The 20,000-nt window shown below is 44.9% G+C and overlaps 1 protein-coding gene across 1 annotated transcript in view; it reads left to right on the top strand.

Moving 5' to 3' along the window:
- Positions 1–6,651: 6,651 nt before the first annotated feature.
- The window catches only part of kcnq2b (potassium voltage-gated channel, KQT-like subfamily, member 2b), a gene marked incomplete at both ends in the record, with an annotated part of 46,758 nt that continues 33,409 nt past the window's right edge, over positions 6,652–20,000 (top strand). The window contains 2 exons of the mRNA XM_080545921.1: positions 6,652–6,962; positions 19,815–19,905. Of these exons, the coding sequence (XP_080402047.1) occupies positions 6,652–6,962; positions 19,815–19,905 (402 nt within the window). The remainder of the gene's footprint in view (positions 6,963–19,814; positions 19,906–20,000) is intronic.

The raw sequence follows: 20,000 nt of genomic DNA, 5'->3' as shown, positions 1-20,000 counted from the left end.
TAGTTTTTTGTATGTTCTAGGACTAGGTCTGGGAGAATTTGTGCAGAAGATCAAGGTGCTGTTGTAGCCCTTCTTCGGTTGGAGCAGCACCAGATCATCTGCAAACAGTAGGCATTGACTCCTGTGTCTACTCGGGGGATGCCAGGTGCTGCAGACTGTTCTAATGTCTTTGCCAATTCATTGATGTATGTTGAAGAGGGTTGGACTCAAGCTGCATCCCTATCTAACAGCTTTGGGCCTGTGTGCTTTTTGCCAATTTTGCCAATTAGGTTTTTCCTCCAACACCATTTTCCAACAGTCTGTATAGCAGACCCTTGTGCCAAATTGAATCGAAGGCTTTTTTTAAATCAATCAAACAGGCGAATAGTTTACTTTTGTTTTTGTTTATTTGGTTGTCAATTAGGGTGCTGAGGGTGAAGATAGTCTGTTGTACGATACTTTTTTAAAAAGCCAATTTGGGCTGTTTTCAGTGAAGTAATGTAGGAGTCTGTGGTTGATGATCATACAGAGGACTTTCCCAAGGTTGCTGTTGACACAGATCCCACAGTAGTTTTTTGGGTCAAATATTTTGTCTCCACTTTTGTGGAGCAGTGTTATCAGTTCTTGGTTTCAAATGTTCGGGAAGATCCCAGAGCTAAGGACAACGTTGAAGAGTTTTAATATAGCCAATTTGAATTTGACGTCTGTGAATTTTATCATTTCATTTAGGATGCAGTCACCACGGGCCTTCTTGGTTTCAAGTGATTTTATTTTGTCCTGTACTTCTTTTAGTGTAATTAAAAGAGTTTAGCAGATTCTGGTAGTCTTTTATGGTTGACTCTAAACTTTGTAGTTATTGTGTTTTTGCTGTTTATTCTTCTCTATTGTACCAAAGAGATTAGAGAAAATGGTTTACCCATTATGGTTTACCCATTACCCAGTACCCATTAAAGAAGAGATTTGGTGAGGCTGCATTCTCATTTTATGCACCCAAATTGTGGAATGCACTGCCAGTTTACATTAGGGATGCAACCTCAGCAAATATGTTCAAGTCAAGACTAAAAACCCATCTTTTAAATATTGCCTTTAAATGACTAAATAATTAAATGAAGATTATAAAAACCCATCCTTTTAATATTGCATTTAAGTTCCAAAATAATTAAATTAAGATTATATAATGATTAAAGCACTTTGAGCTGCAACGTTTTATTATACAAATAGCTCCTTCCCTTCTTGTTTTTTTAGTTTTTTTTTTCTTTCCTAGCACCAGGGGAGTCCCCCCTCCCAAATTTCGTTGTTTGGTACCTGTACTATAGCAATGACAATAAAGACCATTCATTCATTCATTCATTCATTCATTCATTCATTCATTCATTCATTCATTCATTCATTCATTCATTCATTCATTCAAAGTTATTATTATTATTAATATTATTATTATTAATAATAATATTATTATTATATCTCCATTTTGGATGGGTAGATCCTCATGTTTATGTTTGTTTAGATTGTTCCATTTTCCCAGATTTTTATTTTTTATTTTTATAGAAAATTTATTTATAGCATTTAGCTGGTTTCTAACAGGCTGGTCCCTTTTTTTCTTTACTGTATTTTTATACTGTTTTAATGTTTCACCACAGTGAAGACATGTGCTCTGGTTGTTTGGGTCTCTATGTTTTTGGTTTGATAGGTTCCTTAATTCCTTTCTGAGGTTTTTACATTCACTGTCAAACCATGTGTCATTGTTGTTATTTTTGGGCGCTTTTCTGTTTGAGGCATTTAGATTTGATAAGGAGGCTGAGAGGTCAATGTTTTATATACAGCTTTCTACTGCCCTGTTTGGACCTTCACTGTTGCATTGAAAGATTTTTTCTTTCCAGAAACTGGTCTAATAGTGATTGGACTTATCTAATAGCGTTCTGGTATGTTTCTACACTACTTTACTTAAAAAAATAATAATATTTGGTTGAGTGTTGATCTGTTCAGGTAGACTGTTTTGCTGTGGTCTAATAGGGGTGTTAATGGACTGACGGTGAACGCTTTGAGCACCCCCCTCTGAGCACCCCCCTCTCGCTTTGAGCAAACAAACAAACAAACTCTCTCTCTCTTTCTCACTCTCTTTCTTTACCTCTCACACACTGGGTCTGTCTTTATCTTGTCAACACAGAAACAGCTGCTTTTTTCCCCTTTTTTTTCTTTCACTGAGTATTAGACACATTGGCTGCCACTGTGGCTGTCTGGACAAGATGGACCCGGTGTGAGGCGGAGAGAGGGAGTGAGAGAAAGGGAGAGAGAGAGAGAGAGAGACTGCTTCTGATCTCCTGCCTGTCTGATTCTGATCACTGAATTGTAAACAGATGAGAGAGAGAGAGAGAGAGAAGGGGGATAAAGACAGAGATAAAGAGACAGAAAGAGATAGAGATGAACGAACAGATAAGAGAGACAGAGGGTAAGTGGAGAGGGGGTGAAGGCAGAGAGGGGGGAAGGGGAGAGAGGAAGAGAGATAGTGAAAGAGAAAGAAGGCGCTTGTCTGGTCGGAGACGTACATGCAAGGCAGCAAGGAGGAGGAGGAGAGAGGAAGAAAGGTGGAGAGAGAGAGAGAGAGAGAGTTTCTTCCTCCTATCATATAACTGCTTCGCCAGGCCGTCACACGCCAGGCATCATGGGACAAGAGAGAGCAGGAACAGAGAAGGCTTATTGTTCACTGGTGCTGTTGTCATGGCAACGCAACCATGAGAGATAGAAACCAACCACGCCAGCAACTATAAGCCAGCCTGATGTCTCTCGCCTGTAGACTGGAATATTAGCTGTGACAGGCAGGCCTGACTGCTGAAAAACCCTGCATTCATATTTAATGTAGAGAATATATTACTTTTTTTAAACTCAATTTGCATATGTTCAAAGAACTGAATGGCTTTACTTCAGATATGAAATGTCTATGCATGCTTTTGATGAATATTCATGTTTGATTTATTTATTTATTTTTACTCATGTTGATAATATACTTGCAATAAGTCAATAATATTTCAGCAGAAAAATAAATGATGATTTAATGCAGAATGAGCAGTGAGTATTATGCACCCAAGCCAGAACAATAAAACACTAAGACCCTCGCAAGTTCCCTGGTTCGATTCTGGCCATCAACATATCTTGCATGTCATCCCCCCTCTCTCTCACCCATCATTCCTGTCAATCTCTACTGTGTCTCTCCCAAATGCCCTAAAAACAAAACAAAACGTTTTAAAAAAATGAAAGTTTGACATGTTGGTCCATCAGAACTTTTGCACATTTAGGTGGAAGTCTCTGGACCAGGTCTCTGTCTGGACCAGGTCTGTCTGGACCAGGTCTGTCTGGACCAGATCTGTCTGGACCAGGTCTGTCTGGACCAGGTGTCTGTCTGGACCAGGTGTCTGTCTGGACCAGGTGTCTGTCTGGACCAGGTGTCTGTCTGGACCAGGTCTCTGTCTGGACCAGGTCTGTCTGGACCAGGTGTCTGTCTGGACCAGGTGTCTGTCTGGACCAGGTCTGTCTGGACCAGGTGTCTGTCTGGACCAGGTCTGTCTGGACCAGGTGTCTGTCTGGACCAGGTGTCTGTCTGGACCAGGTGTCTGGACCAGGTCTGTCTGGACCAGGTGTCTGTCTGGACCAGGTGTCTGTCTGGACCAGGTGTCTGTCTGGACCAGGTCTGTCTGGACCAGGTGTCTGTCTGGACCAGGTCTGTCTGGACCAGGTGTCTGTCTGGACCAGGTCTGTCTGGACCAGGTCTCTGTCTGGACCAGGTCTCTGTCTAGACCAGGTCTGTGTGGACGAGGTGTCTGTCTGGACCAGGTGTCTGTCTGGACCAGGTCTCTGTCTGGACCAGGTCTATCTGGACCAGGTCTGTCTGGACCAGGTCTGTCTGGACCAAGTATGTCTGGACCAGGTCTGTCTGGTTGAATAAAATCCAATAAATCAGAGCTAACCCGTTGGATATTGCCTGGTGGTGTGTGCTGCCGCAAAACAACATCCAACAACATGTTGTTGTCGATGATAGGAGAGTGAGTGTAGGGGAGGCTGGCGGAGGTAGAAATTGGAGGACCGGCTCATTGTAAAGCATGGGGTGTTGGTGAGGTGTTGGTGTCAACACCAGCCTCCGCTGGGGTGTCGCTGAGTGTAAGAAGATATTCACAAGAGAACACATTAGAACACTCTGTTCTGGCTGTCCTCCCAGAGGACCCAATATTTTTTTCCCCTCCACCTACAGTCTATTGGATATCAATACCTCCACAACCCTATCTATGTTGTAGCCTATTGGCTATCCCAACCTCCATACCATTAGTCACCTCTGAGGACCCTGACAGCTTGTCACTGAGGTGGTCACGTGATGGTGGGATGGGGTGGGGAGGATGGGTTGTAAAAGGTGCTTGGACCTGTCACAGTTGCCAGTAAAAGGCTACTTCAGCCCTACTATGTCCCTGGAGAACTGGGCCTTAGGGAGGGTGAAGGATAGGCAAACATTCAGTAAAGACACACCCACACGCACGCACGCACGCACACACCCACACGCACACACACACCCACACGCACACACACACCCACACACACACACGCACGCACACACACACACACGCACGCTACACACACACACACACACACACACACACAAACACACGCACACACACACACGCACACGCACACGCACAAACACACACACGCACACACACACACACAAGCACATTACACACACACGCACACACGCACACACACGCACACACACACACACACACAATGGACTTAATGGGCTTAATGAGCTACTGCTGTCGGGGAAACGGTACCAAAGCCTTAGGGCTGAAACCCAGAGCCTGACAAACAGCTATTTCCCTCAAGAAATCAGGCTCCTGGAGAAACGCACTGGAAGGGTGCAACGGTCTGCCACCCCTCAGCCAACCCCACTCTCACTGTGGAAATGAACATGATATTGCAGAATAATAAACACTGCACACAATTTATTTGTTCAAGGGGGACACAGTACATTAATGAACACTTAAATGGAATGCGCACATATCATCAGTGTAAATGTACCCAATTATAGCCATAGGCTAATTTCCGTTGGTGGTCCCCCTGCCAGAAGTAACAGGGCTATATTTCCTAATGGAAGAAATCAGGTTATGGGGTAAAATAAACACATCATAAAGATACAGTCATGATTAAAATAAACACAAAAATACAGTAGCTAAAATAAAATCAGATGGCATCCAACCAAAGGCATCTAGCCTAACATGCATCACAGTAGGTCATATGACTACACAACAAGCCCTAACCTGATTTAGCCTAAACTAACTGATCCCTAGTCTAGCAGGGTTAGAGGTGTGTGCAGGTTTGGTTTTGCTCCAACCATCGTCTCAGCTGGGTTTTGAAGGAGCTATATGTGGGACATTCTCTAACCAGCTGTGGCAGGCTGTTCCATAGACCGCTTCCCCTGACCGACAGAGCCGCTTACATTACTTACATTACTTAATTATCATTGTGTTATTGTTGTGTTTTGTATCTGAATGCTGCAATGTCAATGTTGAGGAACCAATTTCAAATCATTGTAGCCTCCTCTTGTGTACAGTAAGATCTAATAAACGTGATTGTGATTCTGTCAGTAAAAGGTGCTTGGTCCGGCCAGATTACCAGGTAGAAGGTTCCAGCCTCTGTCCCTGGAGAACTGTGCCTTGGGGAGGCCGAAGGATATGCAAACAAGGAGTACACACACACACACACACACACACACACACACACACACACACACACACACACACAGAATATGGTAAAACCTCTCCAGAAAATACAGCATCAATCAGTCATCATCTGTCATATGTCATATGAACACTGAACAATAGACATAAGACATGTTCATAAATGTTTATCTTCAGGGGAAAAAGTGCAATAGAAATGTGCAATAACTCTATTCTAAGTGCCTATTTCTACATTTATATATTTCTACAGTATTATTATAGTAGTATAACACCACTGACCTCATGTCTTTTAGCTTGCTTTTATAGTTGTTTTTATTTTCTTAAGATTGTTGTCTTTATTTGCACTTGACACCACGGACCTCATTGTCTCTTAGCTTGTTTTATAGCATTTTCGCTTTTTAATTGTCTAGTGTGTAATATTTGTGATATGTTATGTGTATATGTTTGTGAATATGTTAATATGTTTGTCTGTTTTTGCACCTTCAGAAGAACCACTACAATTTCATTGTATAGGCAACTGTACAACGACAATAAAGTCTATTCTATTCTATATGGCCTTTAGGGATAGAATAGTTGCTAATGCTTCTGATTGGCCCATCACTATTATCACTGCAGGTGGCAGACCAGCTGTTTGTTTGTTTGTTCACAAATCATCACACGTGAAGCAGTATTTTCCTCTCAGTGTGTCTTGTCTCCTAATAATTGACGACATGCATTACTGACTGACGTGTCAGGTGGCCGGAAGACGCTGAGGTGGGAGAAGTACATGCTCGGTGCAGATTCTCTCCTGCGTTTCAATTGGCTTCCCAGAGAAGCAGGGTATCTGCTATCAGATAGAAGCTCTTACAGCTCCTAACGCTTTCACGCCCAGTCGCGGCGATGCTGCTCCCTGGCAGAGACTGGACCACATCTCCTCCTCCCAGCCCCCCATGACAGTCACCGCTTCACAAACATGGTCCAGAAATCCCGCAACGGCGGGGTGTACCCCGGTCCAGCCGCCGCGGAGAAGAAGCTGAAGGTGGGCTTCGTGGGGCTGGAGGCTGGGGGGGCTCCGGACACGAGCAGGGGGGATGGGGCTCTGCTGATCGCGGGGGGCGCAGAGGACCCCAAGCGGGGCAGCATCCTCAGCAAGCGGGGGTCCAGCAGCATCTCGGGCAGAGCGAAGCCCCCCAAGAGGAATGCCTTTTACAGGAGACTGCAGAATTTCCTTTACAACGTGTTGGAGAGACCGAGAGGATGGGCGTTTATTTACCACGCTTATGTGTGAGTATTTGTTGGTTCAGATTGTTTACTAACTAGTGGGTTTATTTATAAACAGTAGGTGTGGGAAGCTAAACAAGCCTGGTTGTTGTCGTGAGTTTAGAATGAGAAGGTTCTATCTCCGTTTAGAATGATAAGGTTCTATCTCCGTTTAGAATGATAAGGTTCTATCTCCGTTTAGAATGATAAGGTTCTATCTCCGTTTAGAATGAGAAGGTTCTATCTCCGTTTAGAATGAGAAGGTTCTATCTCCGTTTAGGGCAGTTCAGAGATATTGAGCGTCAAAGTTTTTACATTCCATTATGTTCTGTGAGATGGAACCTTTGTGTTTTATTAATTACTAACTCAAAAATGTCAACATTTTTAAAATAACACCACACAGGCATTAATAAACACCTAATGGATCGGATTATGTAAAAAACTCAATTTTGACAAAAATGGAGATAGAGCCTTATAATTCTAACGTCACGTCAGGAGGCGTGAGGCGTCTGAATCATTGTTCCATTCTTGTTTTGTTATGAAGGCATCTGAACACGTATCGAGACGATTGATTTGCAAGTGCCTGGGGGGGAAAAATGCGCTTACTGTCAGTATTATGATGATTTGATCGGCCTATTAAGCTTTATCGATTTGATATCATTGCAAAAGTATATTCTAAAATGTAGACTACACGTTATTAGTATAAAGATATTGATTTGGTTGATATTGCAATAACCAGTTTTCGCCTGCAAGGTGGGTTGACTCGTGATTGATCGCAGAATTATTTTTAAGATGGAAAAAAATCATAGGCTTAGCTATAACTCGATTTCAAATTATTGATTTCTTTATAGCGCCTTACACCACACGATAGTGTTATTGACAGCTGTCCAAAATAATGGCAAACTCCATATAGACTACATCTCAAAACATGTATCAATGATGGTAGCCGCATGCTCCAGTTCCATACTGAGCAGTGTCCACCAGCCTACCATCAGATGGATCTTTAATGGAACATTCATTTGTGTCAATATTGTTGACATAACTAATTAGATTGACAAATGCATGCTATCAACGCGCAGGCGTTCCTTTGAGATAAAGGTAATCAGGAACTGGCTTTTTCCAGCACAACTGATTATGGTTAAGCTATACGCTACATGATCTTAACAAATGACACACATGTATTTTTTGCGTAAGTACTACTTTTTCAATGGTGCAAACAGTCAAAAGCCAGTGTTCAGCACCAAAGGCAGTTGGACAGCTCCGCTCTGGCATCACAACATGCGCCTCAAAACCTCATTGGATCACAAGCAGCAGTGCGCCCACAGGCAAACTATAGGCCTTGGTGTAGTCACTAGTGTGTGTCTGGCTGTACATGTGTTTGGAACGATATGATAAAGGAGTATGCTACGTTTTTTTTCTTCTGGGCTATGGGTTTTTTCTACCAAAATAGATTCTAAATATTGTAAAGAACCTGTATGAGGCCCGTTAGCAGCTCCGCCAAGGGAGTTATGGTTAGGGCAGCTGGTTGGTATGCGGGAGAGTTATTCTCCCAGTATGAGTTATTCTCCCAGTCCCTTTTGCTACATTGGTGTTAGAAGTGGGATGGGACAAGGCCATCGGAGAGCCGTGTTAATGTGAGGGACTTGGTATAGTGGAGCGTGAGTGCATGCTCTCTTGAATGGTGGGGATAGTGTAACAAACCTGTATGGGGCCCGTTATCATGGCCGGTTGGTATGCAGGAGATCGGGGTTCGACTCCCAAGGGGCGAGTTGCTCTCCCAGTCCCGCTCGCCACAATATCCTCTGAGTGTGAAGGATTGGTAGCAGCAGTGAATCGTGTGGCAGCAGTCCTGCATTTCATTTATCCTCCTCTAATCTATAATTTATACACTCTCAGTCTTTTCTTTTCTCTATAAATACCGGTGTGGCTCAGCCGAAACGTGAGTTTCTCCTCCAGTTCCAGTTCCAGTTCCAGTTCCAGTTCCAGTTCCAATTCTCTCTCTCTTCCTCTCTGTCCCTCTACTTCTTTATTTACCTCCTTTGTCATTTTGTCATTCATCACCCTTCTCCTCCCCTCTCTCTCTCTCTCTCTCTCTCTCTCTCTCTCTCTCTCTCTCTCCCTCTCTCTCTCTCTCTCTCTCACACACACACACACACACACACACACACACACACACACACACACACACACACACACACACACACTTCTCTATCTCCCATCTCTCTCTCTCTTTCCCTTCCCTCTCCCCCCCTTCCTCTCCCCCTCTCTGTCATTGTATTCCGTCTCTCTGTTGGCCCGGGGGCCAGATCCTGAGCCCAGATTGACTCCCGCTGGAACGGGAAGGGTCAAATTTGAGTCGGCCTTGTTTTGTCAGAAAATCTCATTATTGGACATGTTACACTCTAAATACCCATTTGTTTCTTCCGGGTCTAAATGTCAGCCGAGAGATTCTCTGCATTAAACCTCCATTGATGCCAATTGACTTTCCTCGTATGTTTTCAGCAGTACAATAGCCTGAAGAAATCAGAAAATACCCTCATTGTGGGACATAGGAACATACTCTAAAGCAAACAACTCTTACCTATGATTAACTCCATAATCTATCAAGCTATCTATCTATCTATCTATCTATCTATCTATCTATCTATCTATGTCTATCATCTTGGTAAGGCCTCTATAGGCCTAGAAACCATCTGTTTAGTAGGCACTGGCATGTTGTAGAAAAAGAAGAGGAAAAAGAAGAAGAAGAAGATATACTTTTATTGATCCCCAAGGGGAAATTATCTTTTTGCTTATCTTTTTTTTATCTGGTTGTAGGCCTAGTATTGTGTATTACAGGTGGTTCACACTGAGAAAGACAGGGATAGGAAACAAATAACACTTTGGTTCTAGTTCTTTTTTTTCTTCTTTTTTGGCAATGTATTTTTTATGTTATTGATGTTGAATCAATCCCTCCTGAGCTCTTCTGTCCTGGGTTAGGGTTAGAGAGAGAGAGAGGGATATGGTTAGAAAGAGAGTTAGAGAGGGTTAGGTTTAGAGAGAGAGAGAGAGGGTTATGGTTAGAGAGAGAGAGGGTTAGGTTTAGAGAGAGAGAGGGTTAGGTTTAGAGAGAGAGAGGGTTATGGTAAGAGAGATAGAGAGGGTTAGGTTTAGAGAGATAGAGAGGGTTAGGTTTAGAGATAGAGAGGGTTAGGTTTAGAGATAGAAAGGGTTAGGTTTAGAGAGAGAGAGGGTTAGGTTTAGAGATAGAGAGAGGGTTAGGTTTAGAGAGAGAGAGGGTTAGGTTTAGAGAGAGAGAGGGTTAGGGTTAGAGAGAGAGAGAGAGGGTTAGGTTTAGAGATAGAGAGAGGGTTAGGTTTAGAGAGAAAAGGGGGGTTAGGTTTAGAGAGAGAGAGAGGGTTAGAGAGAGAGAGGGTTAGGGTTAGAGAGAGAGAGGGTTAGGTTTAGAGAGAGAGAGAGGGTTAGAGAGAGAGAGGGTTAGGGTTAGAGAGAGAGAGAGGGTTAGGTTTAGAGAGAGAGAGAGAGGGTTAGAGAGAGAGAGGGTTAGGGTTAGAGAGAGAGAGAGAGGGTTAGGTTTAGAGAGAGAGAGAGGGTTAGAGAGAGAGAGGGTTAGGGTTAGGGTTAGAGAGAGAGAGAGGGTTAGGTTTAGAGAGAGAGAGAGAGGGTTAGAGAGAGAGAGGGTTAGGGTTAGAGAGAGAGAGGGTTAGAGAGAGAGAGGGTTAGGGTTAGAGAGAGAGAGAGAGAGAGAGAGAGAGAGGGTTAGGGTTGGAGAGAGAGAGAGAGGGGGTTAGGGTTAGAGAAGTGTTTGTGAAAACACAAGCAAACAATAGCTATAACACCAGGTTTACATGAATATAGATTCTATAGACATTTAAAATGAGTGTGTGTGTGTGTGTGTGTGTGTGTGTGTGTGTGTTACTGTGTAACAAGTGTGTGTATTAGCATATGTGTCAAGCGGATTTGTTATCGTGTGCCTGTGCACTATTACATGGCACCAGGGTTTTACAGGGGACAGCCGAAGAGCCTTGTCTTTCTGAGTGATTTAGCATGTGTGTCTGTCCCTACCACGTGTGTCTGTCCCTACCACGTGTGTCTGTCCCTACCACGTGTGTCTGTCCCTGCCACGTGCCGCCCGGCTGGGGTAACGTGGTGTTGTTTTATGGCTGTGGCTGTATAGAACTGGAACACCCTGCCTGGCCATAATAGCATCAAAATAACCCCCAGCTCAGAACCTCTCTCACGGCACACTGACAGACTATCAATTGGGCCAGTGTGTGTGTGTGTGTGTGTGTGTGTGTGTGTGTGTGTGTGTGTGTGTGCGCGCGCGCGCGCGTGTGTGTGTGTGTGTCCATGTGTCCATACTGAGCCAGGACTGAGGAACACAGCATAGATCTTGTTGAGAGGCTGTGGCTTTGGAGGAGTTTGTGTGTGTGTGTGTGTGTGTGTGTGTGCGTGTATATGTGTACGTAGCTTTTGGCTAGTAACTCCTGTACCCTCACAGGATTCTTCTGATCGTATTCTAGCCCAGAATCTCCTATGGAGATATTCTTAGTCACTACCCACCTTTGAGAGACTCATACATTATTCAAGCAGGAAAAACTGGTGGTGCTTGGCTTCATCTTGGTCTTACAAGGTCTCCAAACAACCCTGAGGAGCGATGAGGAGGGTGTCCGTGGGCGTCCGACCTGTTTCCCTCAGCGAACATGTTCGGCCTTGCAACTTTTAATTCGACACGGATGTTAGTTTGCTTATAGTTTTGATAGTTTGCTTACGCCTGGCGCTGCTGCGTTGGCTAACATCCCATTAGGAGAAAGAGTTTGCAGTCTGATGAGTGTGTCAAAACAGCCCTGACACACTGCCAGCTGACGGTAGAAGCTTCTGGATGAGAGAGAGAGAGAGAGAGAGAGAGAGAGAGAGAGAGAGATGAGCGATCAGCCAGCCATATGTGTGTGTGTGTGTGTGTGAGTCTGAATGTTGTATACTGAAAATGTTTGTGTGTCTACATAAAGAGCTACAAGCATATTTACAGTATATGCTTATGTATCAGCCTACAAGACAGGCAGAACGGCAAGCAGACAGACAGACAGACAGACAGGCAGACAGGCAGGCAGACAGGCAGACAGACAAGACGCGCGGGTGTGTGCATCGGACCCAGGTGCGGTGCGGTGCGGTGCAGTACGAAGGAACAACAGCAGGCGGCAGAACTAAGGACTTTTTACTAGACAGAAAACGAGAACATAAAAGAAAGAAGAAACACATCTTCCTGTGCTACAACAACCAGAACCCCCACACGGTGCAATTCTGTAGGCTAGACGAACAGGCGAGAGACCTCTTCGCTAACTGAACAAGGATCTACCAGAACCACCGGCTGGAACGGCACCCAACTCCCTGTGCAAGGCAGGTACAAACACAAGGCAGGAACACACACTTACAGGACAGCCAAAGAGAGATCACCCAACAAGGGACTGCTGGGAAGTGAGGACATGAATGGACAGGTGCCAAACATAAACAGGTGACACACGTTAGTCCATAACGAGAGGAAAAGGGAGTGTAGGAATGTCCCAGGGGCCACCAGAGGGGGGCACCAAGGAGCCGCCAAGGAAATGACGACCCCAACCGTAACACAGGCAGGCAGGCAGGCAGGCAGGCAGGCAGGCAGGCAGGCAGGCAGGCAGGCAGGCAGGCAGGCAGGCAGGCAGACAGACAGACAACAGACCAACAGACACACAGGCAAATAGGCAGACAGACAGGCAGGCAGACAGACAGACAGACAGGCAGGCAGGCAGGCAGGCAGGCAGGCAAGCAGGCAGGCAGACAGACAGACAGACAACAGACCAACAGACACGCAGGCAAATAGGCAGACAGACAGACTGGCAGACAGGCAGACAGACTGTCAGTCCTGCTGAGGTGTACAGTGAAATGGGTCAGAGGTCACACAACTCAGTCATCCTCCATTCCCCCGTAGGGACCCATCCTGTACGGGTCTGGACTGCTTGTGCACTCTGGACACACACACACACACACACACACACACACACACACACACACACACACACACACAGATACTCGTGTATTCTCTACCACCATGGCAATCTATGCTGGTACTGCAATGTGATCTGAATATCAAACACCCTCCATCTCCCTCTTTCCTTCCTTCTCTCCCTTCATTCCCATCTCTGGGATCCATCTCCCCTCCATCTTCTCTCCCTGTCTCTCCTACATACAACGGGGGCACCCCTGGTTTAAATGTCTGTTACAATTAATCTCCAGGGCCCAGTAGTTCAAAACTTTTAATCCCTATCTGATCGGATCAGATTTGGATTTTGGGTAGTTCAAAACCAAACAACAGGATTAGGATCACTTTGATATCCGATCCGATCAGGAAATCAAATCCAAGCTTTAATCTGGATCAAATCTTCAAAACGGGTAGTTCAAACCGACAACACAGGATTGGGATCAATTTGATTTCCAGTGGATTACCAGAGCAAGATGTACTATACAATTTATGAAAAAATATGTTTCAATATGAATAAGATGGCAAAGTTTGTTAACTGAAATAATACACAATTTTTAGCCTTCATGGCAAATCAATTTTATTTTTCATTTTTTGGTCACGTTTGTGGTGGCCTATTTTGTTTTCAACCAAATGTTGATGACATAAATGTTTATGCTCATAAAAGTATCACAACAAAGATTGTCAAGTACAAATGTTAAAGAAAAAATATCTTCAACAAAACAAAAGTCAACAAATAGCATCTCGCATTGCACCACCACTGAGTCTCTCATTTAGAGGGAAATCCAAGATCATCAGCAGGCGCAAGGGGCTCTGGGGGATCATGGATGTCAGAGAGGGGTTAGAATCACTCTGCTAAATCACTCAGCAGAGAGGATAGGGATTAAATTCATTAAATTCAAAGCCAAAATATTGCAATGCAATGGATTTGGGGAGTAATCCCCGCTACTCTACACTAACTAGGTAGTAGTGGGGATTACTCACCGAATCCATTGCATTGCAATATTTTGGCTTGACTAGCGAGTGTGTCATTGATTTTCAACAACGTTGACATTTACCGGTATTTACATTTTTCTGAATAAAAGTCAGAACATTTGGTCGGTTTTGTCCGACTTGCTCCTGCTTTCTCCAGCTGTTGTCACATATCTATCAAACCAAGTCTCCAGGCTATGGTAGAGGCTGGTGGTCAGTAGAGGCTGGTAGAGGTAGAAATCAGAGGATGGTGTGATGTGTAATGCACAGAATGGAATGAGGAAGGATATCAAACACAAATGGTAGTCACATAACATAATAGTCATATCTGAACTCATCGACGATATGTATTCATCCCACATAGTCGTGACACTCCACTTCAGAATGTACCATGCCTGAGTCCATTCCATGCGTCACAATCAGTTTGTCCTCCGATTTCTACCTCCACCAGCCTTCCCTGAGGTAGTTACATTCTGAAACGGTGTGTCACGACAAATGTGGGATGGATACATAAACGAGTGCAGATATTACTCATGCTATGTTTTTTTTCTTTCTACTGTTAAATTGTTTTCTTTTCAAAGCCTTTGATAGTCTTGATTACTCATTTTGCTGAAAGGTGAACGAACGCCTTCTTGATTGTTCAAGTCAACCCCAGGGTGTTGTTTGTTTGTTTTTAAGACACGATTCTCATTCATTGTTTTTGTTTTGTTTTTCTCTCCGATGTTTTCATTTTTTCAGAATATATTATCGACTGGAAGCGCAGATTTACAACCTCCAGTCCTACTGTCCTTCCTGTATCCCCTTCACACAGTACGTTAGGAAGTTACAGTGCAATATTCTGTAGCTATAAAGCCAAACGGTTCAGGTGGGAGACATAAATAACCTTTTATGTTCTATATTTCTTCTTGTGGTTGATATATTTAGTCAGAGAGGTCAGAGTCGTCGGTCTAAGGGATGGGTTTCGGACGGCAGCCTTGTCGTGAGGCGGAAAAGATGTATGTTGACGTTGTCAGGGGTGGTGGAGTCAAGGAGAGAGCACAGTTGTAATATCCCACACGTGCACACACACACACACACACACACACACACACACACACACACACACACACACGGACACACGGACACACACACTTGCGCACACACGCACTCACACACACACACACACGCACGCACGCACACACACACACACACACACACACACACACACAGTTGTAATATCATACTTGTGCACACACACACACACACATATGCACTAGGGCTGTTATTTACTATTTAGAACTATTTTTCTAACGATTAATCTAGCGATTCTTTTTTCGATTAGTCGATTACTCTAACGACTAATTTAACGATTAGTCTAACGATTATTATTTTTACTGTTCGATTAATGTATCACTTAATTTCCCCCAAAATAATGGCTGTATTGTCTCTCTCTGTTTAACAGTGTCTTTATAAAGCACTCTGGGTAATAGCTGCTGCTCTTATAAAACAAAGCAGCGTGTGACATGCACATTACTCAGACGGCCGCCCCTTTAAATGATCAGCTGATGTATGGGGGCTGTCTGTGGTCCCGCAATTAAACACAGACACCTTTAATTCGGCGACCTGCTACTACTACTACTACTACTACTACTACTACTGTAACTGCCTCTGTCAAACAGCCCCAGACACAGGGCAGACTCACTGCTATGTTTAGCCAACTTGAATGCCAACATGGCCATCAGGGTTTTTCCTGGCTCAAAATGAGGCGGAGGTGGTACCAGTGGTGTTTGACATCGGGGGGGACCCATGAAGCAGGGCTGTCTGGGGGTCCTTAAACATCAAACACTTAATTTCTTGCATTCTGGTGAATTGATATGCACCAATTTGTGCCCTTTCTGCATCAATTTATGGTGGACATTTCATTATTTATGTAAAGGAAAACACAATATTCAGGCACCAGATGACCATTCAAAATATAATGTAATATAATGCTCTCAGGCATTCTGTACTTTCAAATATGTATTCTCCTTGAGCAGTCAACATACTATCAGCTATTTCACTAGCAAAAACGAAAGCTAACTTATTTGCGAAACAGCGCCCCCGCCACCACGTCGGCGCAGTGCCGCAATTGCAGTTATAATTTATTTTTATTTTTGCGACGCACCGACGCACATTACGCAAGTCGACGTATTGACGTAGTCGATTACGTCGACTACGTCGACGCGTCGTCCCAGCCCTAATATGCACACACACACACACACACGCAGACACGGACACACATGCGCACACACACGCACGCACACACATGCGCGCACACACACACACACACACACACACACACACACACACACGCACACACACACAGACACACTGTGTTCCTCAGTCCTGGTTCAGTATGGGGATATGTGCAGGCTTTCATACCCGCCCAGTACTAGCAAACATGATCTAACCAAGGGCTTATCAGTGAAGCTGTATCAGTGAAGCTGTTACTGAAGAGCATCAACTCATAGACATTTGGGTTAGTCTCATAGACATACAGTTATACAACAATTGATTCTGCTTCTAAATTGTTTGCAACAACCCTGCCAGCCATGTCGTAGTTGATTAAACACAACAGAGTGGTTTTTTTAAGCCGCCATGGTTGTCTTCCCTTCTCACCACCGTCTTAATTCGCTGCCACCTTACACGCTCCGTCACCTCGTATTTCCATTTACACGACATCTCAGGCCCTAGGCTAACGCTAACACCTCACACCTAAACCTAGCCCATCCACTGGCCGTGCAAGGCTCTCTCTCTCTCTCTCTCTCTCTCTCTCTCTCTCTCTCTCTCTCTCTCTCTCTCTCTTCAGACAAAACCCTGGCAAAGTGCCGTAGCACCAATTAGCGCAGCCTCTTTAAGGCAGGACTGAGACTAGAGTGAACCCCTTGAACCCCCGCTGCAGCGGTGCGGCGCGCTGCCCTTCCCCACCGGGGGCGGAGGCTCTTCTGTGGACTCATTTGCATATCACAGTGCTGTGGAGGATGAGGGGCGGAGGGGAGCCCGACACCTGTTCATCATCACTGGGAGAAATGGATGTCTGGGGCATTATCTGGATGACCGCGCACACACACACACACACACACACACACACACACACACACACACACACACACACACACACACTCACGCACGCACACACACTCACACGCACAGACACACATGCGCACAGACACACATGCGCACACACACACACATGCGCACACACACACGCATGCACACACACACACGTACATACACACACGTACACACGCACACACACACACACACACACACACACACACACACACTCAGAGCAGTGAGACGTTACTGCAGGGCTACTAGGTACTTGTTGTATGTCGCATTGGATAAAAGCATTTTAGTGCTAAAAAGCAAAATTGAATGTAAATGTAATTTTATTGTTATTATTGTAACATTATTGTTGAAATGTGGTTATTGTTCCCATAGCTGCTAGCTGAGAGACACTAACTGGAACACCTAACCCTAACTGGCTCGTGTCGAGCGCTCTGTCTCATTTCACTCTATCTCGCTGTCTCCCCCTCTTTCTCTCTCCTTTTCTCTCCCTTCCTTCCCTCCCTCTCTCTTTCTCTCTCTCTCCCTCCCTCTCTCCCTCTCTCTCTTTCCCTCTCCCACCCCCTTCCTCCCTGCCTCCCTCCCTCCATCCAGCCCTCCCCTGTCCTATCTCCCTCTCTCCCAGTGCTGTTGCTGAGGTGGGCTGTGTTTCTTCCAGGCTGTCTGGCAGCATCTGTCTGGGGCTTCTTTAGGCCGGGGGGGGGGGGGGGGGGGGGGTGGTGGAGTGGAACTGAGGCTGGGGAAGAGGAGCCCTGGGGGGGTGGAGGGGGCAGACATCTTCGGGAGGGGTCACTTCCCTGGAACTGGCTCGGAATGAACAGTCTCTCTACTAAGGAAGCTTTTTCAATGACCAGAGCACTATGTGCTATATTTAAAAAAATCTGTCACAAGCAGAGCCACCTATTAGACTAAACCAAACTATAAAGGAAACAAAAAGAAAATGACCTGACGCATTGGCAAGAATCAACCACAAAACAGAGCAAATTGGAATGCTATTTGGCCCTAAACAGAGAAAACAGAGTGGCAGAATACCTGAGTACTGTGACAGACCCAAAACTAAGGAAATCCTTGACTACGTACAGACTCAGTGAACACAGCCTGGCCATAGGCAGACCTGGCTCCCAAGAAAAGACAGACTGTGCACCCACTGCACACAAAACAGAGCTGCACTTTTTAACTACCTGCCAGCTGGACAAAGACATCAGAGACACGTACTTCCCACTGATCACAAACACCCCAAAAGACTTTAAAGTCTTGACCAATGTCAAAAATCTGCCATATCTGCTGGGTGAAGTAAAACAATGTGCAAACACAGCAGCAGGATTTGTTAAAACCACCATAAGACAGTAAATAAGTTAAATAATTTCTTTATTCTAGTATACCTTTAATTGTATGTACATAACATTTTTTTGTTTTTTGTTTTTATCTTCACAGTTGCTTTGGCAACGTAAACGTATGTCGCAGAGAAAAACTCGGCAACCACTTGCAACCGACGTTCTAAAACCGAGCAGTTCACACCAAAGATTAACGATAATTCCGCTGCAACTACGTAGAAACTGGACGTTCGAAAACGGTCTCGTCTTGTCACGGAACTTGGGTCTGAACTGGCCTTTAGGAGGGAACCCAAGAGGGAACAGGGAACAGGGTTTCCTCCACGCCTCTCAGTCTCTCAGTCACACACCAGATCACCCGGCCGTTCTCAGTGTCCTCCATCAGCACAGAAAGAACCGATAGTCATAACTATAACTGAAAGCTCAATAACCTTATTTCTCAATAAGCCTTAGCAGGCGAGAGGACGTTTCCTGTCCTGTTTTGTGATTTCACTCTCTGGCCAACATATTGACCGTGCGTCTTGTATTCACAATCGATGGTCTATAATTAGACCCGCAGCCTATGGCGATGGTGTCATCTAATACACTGGCCACCAGGTCTGTTAGCGCACGGCCACGCCCACTGACCATGAGAAATGGCCTCTGTGACCCGGACCTCAGCAAAGCGGGAACACCGGAGAGGAAAAAACGCCAAGTCGACAATTCTCTCTCTACTGACCGAACTGTTTTCTGGGATTCGGGGATCATTTCTGAGGCAAGACATTCTCACAGCGTCAACCATTAGCCCACCGGTTAGCACTCTGTCCACACTTAAACACATTCATCACGGACCATTTCATCCAATCATCCCTTACATCAGCCTGTGTAACCAACAAGCAAGACATTTGACATTTCTGTCAATAAGTGGTCAATAAACAATCCCTCCCCCCCCCCCCCCCCCACTCCTCCCGCCATCCCCACCCTGGCCTGATCTACAGGGCTGGTCCCCCGTGGGAATCTCTTGCGACCAGGGGGGAGTCTAATCTCCAGCCCAGGCTTGTGTGTGTCTGTATCGGGGGAGGCTGGTGGAGGTAGAAATTGAAGTAGGGCTCGTCCTCTGGAAGGAAGGATGCGGCTCAGCACTGCTCAGCAATTCTACTGTAATCAATTGTATTACTAAGCTACCGAAGCCCCAGCAGGCGTCTCTCAGGGTGTGAAATGAGGTATTACTTGCAGCGTGATTGAATAGCCTGCGGTACATGAAGGTACTTATGGATATAATAGCCTAGCTGTGATTGCTCGTGTACTGTACGTTGATTTGATTTGACATTGTGCATTTGGCGTTAATGCCTTTTTCCTTCCCCTCTTGTTCTTTCTTTCTTTCTCCTTCTTCTACTTCTTCTTCTTCTTCTTCTTCTTCTTCTTCTTCTTCTTCTACTTCTTCTTCTTCTTCTTCTTCTTCTTCTTTCTTCTTCTTCTTCTTCTTCTCCACAGTTTCCTGCTGGTCTTCTCCTGTCTGGTCCTGTCTGTGTTCTCCACTATCAAAGAATATGAGAAGAGCTCAGAAGATGCCTTGTATATACTGGTACGAACTACAGTATATTTCCATTCACTTTTTTTCGCGTGGAGGAAAAAAATCTATCACCATTCATAGTTAGGTGCACTATGTACTGTATATGA

The sequence above is a fragment of the Nansenia antarctica genome (genome assembly GCF_963989245.1).
Source record: "Nansenia antarctica genome assembly, chromosome: 15".
Lineage (NCBI taxonomy): Eukaryota > Metazoa > Chordata > Actinopteri > Argentiniformes > Microstomatidae > Nansenia > Nansenia antarctica.
The sequence above is the reverse complement of the archived record's forward strand: the minus strand, read 5'-3'. Positions and strand labels throughout refer to the sequence as shown.